Consider the following 7,713-nt stretch of genomic DNA (forward strand, 5'->3'; position numbering starts at 1 on the left):
AGGTGAAGCCTTAAGAGGCAGCTTTGACAATGCAAGCAAGAATGAATCACCTATGGAGAAAGAAAAGGAGAAGCTCTGAATAGAGAAATGCCACTCAACCCATTATGACCTCTTCAGCTGAGGAATCCTTCTATCTCTGCACAGAATCTTCCCTCGGGAACCATAAGAGCTGTGGAAGTATCAAGGGGTTGCTTGCTGTCTGCCTTACCTTTCTCTGCATTTTGTCCATGTTGAGTTCCAAATGTGTCCTGTAAAGGCTTTCACTTTGCATGGAAGTTGGACTTGCCAGTTAAAAATGAGACACTTCCAATTGAACTTGCTTCTCATCTGTATGGCGACCACCACTGCAATCCCTGTCGTACCCTGGAAGGTCAAATGTCCACTGAAGTGCGTCTGCCAGATCAGGCCATGGTACACACCTAGGTCTTCATACAGAGAAGCAACCACAGTTGACTGTAATGATTTGTTCATCTCCACAGTGCCTGAAAGCTTGCCAGAGGGGGCGCAGATCCTCCTCTTGCAAAGCAACAATATTGTTAAGGTTGAGCAGAGTGAGCTGGATTATCTGAGAAACCTGACAGAGCTAGATCTGTCACAAAACAGCTTCTCTGACATTTTGGACTTCAGCCTGAAGAATATGCCCCAGCTGCTGAGTCTCCACCTGGAAGAGAATCAGCTGTCTGAACTGCCTGATAACAGCTTCACAGGCCTGGCCAATCTCCAAGAACTTTACCTTAACCACAATCAAATACGTAGGATCTCACCCCAAGCTTTTCTAGGCCTTGGAAACCTGCTTCGGCTCCATCTGAACTCCAATTTCTTGAGGTCAGTTGACAGTCGCTGGTTTCAAGTCCTGCCCAGTCTGGAGATCCTCATGATTGGAGGCAACAAAGTAGATGCCATTTTGGATATGAACTTCAGAGCCCTTTCTAATCTGAGGAGTCTAGTTCTGGCTGGAATGCACCTGAAAGACATTTCAGATTATGCACTAGTAGGCCTAAAAAATCTAGAGAGCCTGTCTTTCTATGACAACAAGCTGGTCAATGTCCCTAAGCGAGCACTGCAGCAGGTTCCTGGTCTTAAATTCTTGGATCTTAACAAAAACCCACTTCAGAGGATTAAGCAAAGTGACTTCACCAACATGCTGCACCTGAAGGAACTGGGACTCAACAACATGGAGGAGCTGGTTTCCATTGACAAATTTGCTTTGATCAACCTGCCTGAATTGACCAAACTGGATGTGACCAATAATCCTAAACTGTCCTATATCCATCCCAGTGCTTTCCACCACCTGCCCCAGATGGAGACCCTCATGCTCAACAACAATGCCCTCAGTGCCTTGCATAAGCAGACACTGGAGTCCCTCCCCAATCTTCAGGAAATCAGTATCCACAGCAATCCAATCCGCTGTGACTGTGTTATCCGTTGGGTTAATAGTACTGAAAACCACATACGCTTCATTGAGCCACAATCCACATTATGTGCTGAGCCTCCAGATCTAAAGAGAAAGCATATCCGGGATGTCCCTTTCAGGGAAATGGCTGATAGATGCCTGCCCCTCATCTCTGACAAAAGCTTTCCTTCTCATTTGGAGGTGTTGGGCGGTGAGGATCTCTCTCTCCACTGCAGGGCTCTAGCTGAACCAGAACCAGAGATATATTGGATCACCCCATCAGGCCTCAAGTTGATGCCCTATTCAGAAGATGGAAAGTATAAAGTGTACCCTGAAGGAACCCTGGAGATCCACAAGATTACAGTGCAAGAAGCTGGGCTCTACACATGTATGGCTCAAAATCTCATAGGTGCTGACACCAAGAGCATCAGTCTAATGGTCAACAATTCTTTTCCCTTCAGTGAGGACAGGCTTGAGCTGCTAGTGAAGGAGGTCCAGGCCTACCACGTCCTGGTTACTTGGAAACCTCATCTCAACACAGTTTCTTCTAACCTCACATGGTCCAGCTTTGATCCTAGCTTAGACATGACAAGTGTGGCCCGCATTCCCACAGGCACTCACATGTACAACATCACACGGCTGCACCACAGCACAGAATACTGGGCTTGCCTTCATGTAGCTTTTGTAGACTTGCAGAGCAAAGTAGCCTGTGTCAATGCCAGGACTAAAGAGGCTCCATACCAGCACTTGGAAAAGAGGCAGGGTGTCCTGATGGTCCTGTCTTTTTGCCTTTTGCTGTTGACTGTTAGCCTTATAGGCAACTATGGCCAGGGCCCTTGCATGCCATGGAAAACACACTCATCTTCAGTGCGTGTTGTATACCCAACTTACATCAAACACTGGGATCAAGGAAGAAAGGGCGAGACACTCTTATCTGTGGAAGTACAAGCACCACTGGATTCTTGAAACGTGTTGGTTGATATTTTTCCCCCAGGAGGGTGGATAAGATCTGGTGGATTTTTTAAAAATTACCAAATATAAAGGGGGGAACATGCTCAACCATGAGAAACAATAAGCATGGAGGATGCAGAATATAAAGGCCTCATGTGTCCCTTATCCACCCAAATCACCAGTGATCCTTTATGCCAAGAAAGACAATCCATTTTTATGAGAGGGAAGTTCTTACAAAGACAGGCAGCATCCAGAGTAGATAACATGAGCTCAAAGCTTCAAGCCTTGTATCTCTCAAAACTCCTCTTCCCCTCACACACAGCCTGTGGATCCTCTGGCAGCATCTTGTTACCAATATACTTTTGGTACAGCAAACTTCTGGTCCTTTGGAAATACAAAAAAGGCCTTTTCATGTGGGAGTTTCCTTTGTGTGTACATTTGTACTGCCATCAAGGATCTTAAACCAAACCCAACATGCTTCTCATTGCAGGCTATGTGGTTTCCTTCCAGTGGACCACCTCAAAGAAAAGGGAAGGTGAAGGGAAGGGAAGGCAACCTTATCAGACTAGGGAATCACAAATAACAGTGATCCTCAGAACAAGGAATGAATCTTTGAATCAATTAGCAACATCACTTAGAAACGTGGATTGCATTTCAACCCAAAAGCTTAATTTCAAGGCTATTTTGTAAACTTTTGTGAATAATGTTTAAGAAAAAGGAGGAGGGAGGGTGAAAAAAAATCCTGCTTTTCTGTTTTGTTTCATTTTTGTAAAAAAAAAAAAATATGAAAGAAAGTAAGAAAGAAAAAATCCTTTGTATACCAATCTACCATAGCTAAAAGGCTTTGTGATAGGTCAGCATTACTTCAGCTATATGGTGGGCAGTGGGGGAAGAAAATGGGGGTGGGGAATAATCTGTGATGTGAGAGAGTTTCAAAGAATACAGAACTCTTTGGTTTGAACTGCCTGATCTCCATACTGCATAATTCAAAACATCCCAGGAGGCAAAGGCAAGTGGAGTGGGCCAGGGGTTGAAGAAAAGGGGAGAGGATAAATATTCAGTTTTCTAACTCCCTCATCACCTCTTTGTTTCTGATAAGCCAATTAAAACTGCAAATGAAATATACCTGTGGACAGCGTGCTTTTCCTCCTCCAGCTATCCTCTTCCTTGGTTCCACAAATTCAAATGTGCAGCAGTGGTTCTTTGGGAAAGGGGCTTGGAAGTACACAGCATATAGGAACAGATGGCTCCTGAATGGTGATGACCTACCAGGAAGGAAACATCCATATCCTTCACAGCATGTATGACACCAGAAACAGGAAGAGCAGCGCATGGGTCACTTACGTCTGTGGACTACAATTCCAAGAATCTCCCAGCCAATGTAGCCAGTAACAGATTCTGGGAGTTGTAGTCTATAAAAGGAACTTCTCTTATTTTTGCAACAGTGGCAGAATACTGCTTAGGTGAGTACCAAACAGGAAGAGAGCAGCTGACTGAACAGTCATCCCCACCAGAGCTACTGGCATCAATTGCACATGCTAGCAGGAAGTCACAAAGCTGCCCAAGACTCAATCAGCCTTGCCTTTCCCTGTGGTGCCATTTTTCAATATGTACTATAGGAGTGAGAAGTTCATATATTGCTGGACTGCAACTTCAGTCTACTTTAATAAATAGTGAGGGATGGTGGGGAGTTCAGTCCAAAACGTTTGGAGCACCACAAATTGCCCACTTCTGGTCTACTAGTTAACACAGGGATAGAAAGAAAATGGATCTGTGACATCAAGAAGTGTGAGGAATTTTTGGTTCCCCAGATTTTTTGAATGCAACCCACACAATCCATGCTGGATGGGATTTATGGTAATTTGAGACAATATTTGCCATTGTTGGGCATGCTGATGGAAATATAAAGCAAAACATCTGGAGAGTCAAAAGAGACATGCTTCAATCTGTTGGTAGTTTCCTGCAGCAGACTGACAAGAATTTCTGGCTCCCAGTTATTTAACAACAGCAAAACGACTCTCTTCCTCTCTTTTTTCACGTGTCCTCCATTTTTTCAAAAAAAGTGTCTTCCATTTGAAAATTTTGTCCTACATTTGTCCTGGTTTATTTATATATTAATTATTTTTTTAAAATTATTTAATTATTTATTTTTTGACTTCGGCCCCCCAGTTGTCTGAGGGACAGCAACCCGGCCCCCGGCTCAAAAAGATTGCCTACCCCTGTTCTACCCTAAACATTTCAAAAGGCTGTGTTGTAATCTCATTGATTTCCCATCCAAAACAAGTGGATGATGCTCTCAACTAAAATCTTTGCAATTAGGATGAGTAATGTACTAGAACAGGTTACAACACCAGGGATCAGAAACCATATCTCTGCCCACTAATCAAGTCCTTAAACAAGAACTGTTGTTTATACTGCCTTTCCTACTGTTTCAGAAGAAATTTTTGCTGTTGTTGTTGTTAGTTATGTTCAAGTTGACTTTGACTTATATTGACCCTATGAATGACTCCAAGTCCTTCTGTCTTCTACAGCTCTCGTCATGTCTCCCAGACTCTGGGTCATGGCTTCCCTCTGGGTCATGTGTCTATCCATCTGGTACGCTGTCTTCCTATTTTCCTACTTCCCCCAACCTTACCAAGCATTATTGTCTTTTTTAAAGAGACATGCCTTCTCATGATATGGCCAAAGTATGGCAACTGGCTCAGACAACTACATCTTGGCTTCTAGGGAGAATTCGGACCTGATTTGTTCTAGGACCCATTTATTTGTCTTTTTAGCAGTCAACAATATCCGTAGAACTCTTCTCCAGCATCATATTTCAAATGAGTTTACTTTCTTTCTATCAGCCTTCTTCACTGTCCAGCTTTCACAATCATGCATAGATATTGGAAAGATGATGGCATGAACCATTCTAAATTTAATATCCAGTGACATATCTTTACATTTCGGGATCTTGTCTAGTTCCTTCATAGATGCCTTTCCAAATCTTAGACTGCTTCTGATTTCTTGAGTGCAGTCTGCAGTTTCCACACTTGAGCCAAGGTATGAACAATATTGAACTATTCCAATATCTTAGTATAATGCCATCTGCATATCTTAGATAGTAGATGTTTCTTTCTCTAATTTTTACACTTCACATTAGTGCAATGGTCCTGTGATTACCACAGTCCCTAGTGTCTCCTTTCTTTGGGACTGGAATGTATATTGAGTGTTTCTAATCTGTGGGCCATTGTTTTGTTTCCCATTTTTGTTCTCATATTTTACTTAGAACTAGAGTAGATTCTGTCTCTGTAGATTAAAGCAGCTCTATTGGTATGTTCCTGGTGATTTATTTCTGAATACAGTCAGCCCTCCCCATAGGCGGGTGGGCCTTCCACGGCTTTGAGTTTACGCAGAAGGCAAGTAATGGGGCTTGTACTCGCACCCATGCACTGTCACAAGCACGCACACCATTATTTCCCGCATATAGGGTGGGTGGACAATACAGTTTATACTTCCGTTTCTTAAATTGGTGGTTCATCTTCATTCTTCAAATGAATCTGTCATCCTTTCATTTCTTTTATATAGTGTATTGTTTCTATCTTTTTATTTCTACTTGCTCATCTAATGTGTCAGAGCACTCTGAGCATTTCCCATATCTTGTGGAAGAGGTCTCTTGCTCATCCCTTTTTGTTGCCAAATTCTATTTCTTTACATTGCTTATTATAGAAGTTTTCCTTATCCTGCACACAAGTTGTCGAACAGTTGCATTCAGGGTTTTTATTCTATTTCTGTTGCCTTTTACTTTTGCTTCCCTTCTGTTTTTGACTGCTTGAAGAGTTTCATCTGTTGAGGCTTCTCTTTCATTTTTAACTACAGATAGTATATTTCTGCATTCGTCCCTGGCTTCAGTCCAGAGTTCATCTAATTCCTAGTACAAATTTATTTTTCACACTGTCTGTATATTCTATGAAGAGGTTTCTGGCATGATGGTTGGTTTAGTGTTCTTCTTTAGCTTTACTCTAACTTTTGCTATTAGTTCATTGTCTGTTCAACAATCTGCTCCTAGTCTTGTTTTTATAGAAAGACTGGAACATCTTCTTTCTGCTTCTGCTTTCAATGATGTAATCTATTTGATTTCTATATTGGCCATCAGGAGATATTCATGTATACAGTTGTTTATTGGGTTGTTTGAAGAATGTATTTGCAATGAACAAACTGTTGGCCTTGCAAAATTTTGTTAGTCAGTCTCCCGCCTTATTTCTTGATCAAATTTGACTGCACTTTAAAAATCTGAAAGTGTCTCCTTAATAATGGGATGTTTTGCTGGTCTTCAATAAGCGGGTCTTAAAGCCATCTGCATTATAAAGACACCAAATAAAACTTACTTTAAGGCCCCATTCAGACTGGCATCAAAAATCTGGAAGGAACTGGGCTGATTCAGATGCCCCTCCCCCAAATCTCTCAGTTAGCAAGTGCCCACTACAAAAAGAGGGGCATTTTAAATCGAATGCATTCTGTGCCTGCTGTGAAGGTGCCTGCTGTCAATCAAGCTATCGTCATGGTGACGTTTTTGCAGGGGCATCGGAGGTGTCCTCCCCCCTCCTTTTTTTTAAGAGCCATGCACAAAATGCCCCAGTGTCAATTTTTTTAAAACCTCTTTTTTGTGTGTTGCGTGTATATGTAGGCATTTGGGTCAGATCTGCCCCTGTCCCCATTTTCAATCCCATGCAAGCTAATGTATCCCCCACTCCTTGCCCCCCAGAATGCCTCTTACACATGAAATAATAATAATGATAATAATGATAATAATAATAATAATAATAATAAAGTCCTCACCTCAGAAATGCCAGTAAAGGATGCAATTGCCATGCATTTCTTTTTTTTCTTTTAAAAGCAATTCAGGGCTGCCTCTGAATTCAGTAGCAAAAGCATGTATCATTGCCTAATTGACAAGAGCAAAAAATGTAACATTCGTATTGTAGGATTGTAACATTTGCATTCGCAACATTTCCCCTTTGCTTGAAGCGAGCAGAGAAACCCCTTGCACAAGCCGCTAGCCCTGCTCTATCTGCCTCAAGAAAAAAATCATGCGCATATTTGGTCAAAAATAATTTTTAAAAAATAGGAAAAGAAGGGGGTGCCTGATGTGGGCTCTGTTCGTGCCCTGCCTTTGACCTGACCTGACCTGACCCTTTTCCTCCTGCTAGAGGAGCTTTGCCATTGCCTTCCACTGAGGCTGAGAGAGTGTGACCTGTCAGTTCCAACTAAAGTAGACCCATGGAATCAATTGAGAATAAAATGGAAATGCAGCGCAGGCATTCCTGTAGCATCCTCATATAACACAAATAATAAGAATAAGAATAATCCAGGAGCAAGAGGAAAGTAGA

The 7,713-nt window shown here is 42.1% G+C and overlaps 1 protein-coding gene across 3 annotated transcripts in view; it reads left to right on the forward strand.

Annotated features, from left to right (window-relative positions):
- LRRN2 (leucine rich repeat neuronal 2) overlaps positions 1–3,760 on the forward strand; it is a 217,050-nt gene extending 213,290 nt beyond the window's left edge. For all 3 annotated transcript variants that reach the window (XM_089514566.1, XM_089514568.1, XM_089514567.1), the window contains exon 2: positions 3–3,760. In XM_089514566.1, the coding sequence (XP_089370692.1) occupies positions 242–2,359 (2,118 nt within the window). In that variant the 5' untranslated portion in view covers positions 3–241 and the 3' untranslated portion in view covers positions 2,360–3,760. The remainder of the gene's footprint in view (positions 1–2) is intronic.
- Positions 3,761–7,713: the final 3,953 nt, after the last annotated feature.

This window comes from Sceloporus occidentalis, unplaced genomic scaffold, assembly GCF_023333645.1.
Source record: "Sceloporus occidentalis isolate IW3139 unplaced genomic scaffold, rSceOcc1.0.p SCAF_3, whole genome shotgun sequence".
Classification (NCBI taxonomy): Eukaryota; Metazoa; Chordata; class Lepidosauria; order Squamata; family Phrynosomatidae; genus Sceloporus; species Sceloporus occidentalis.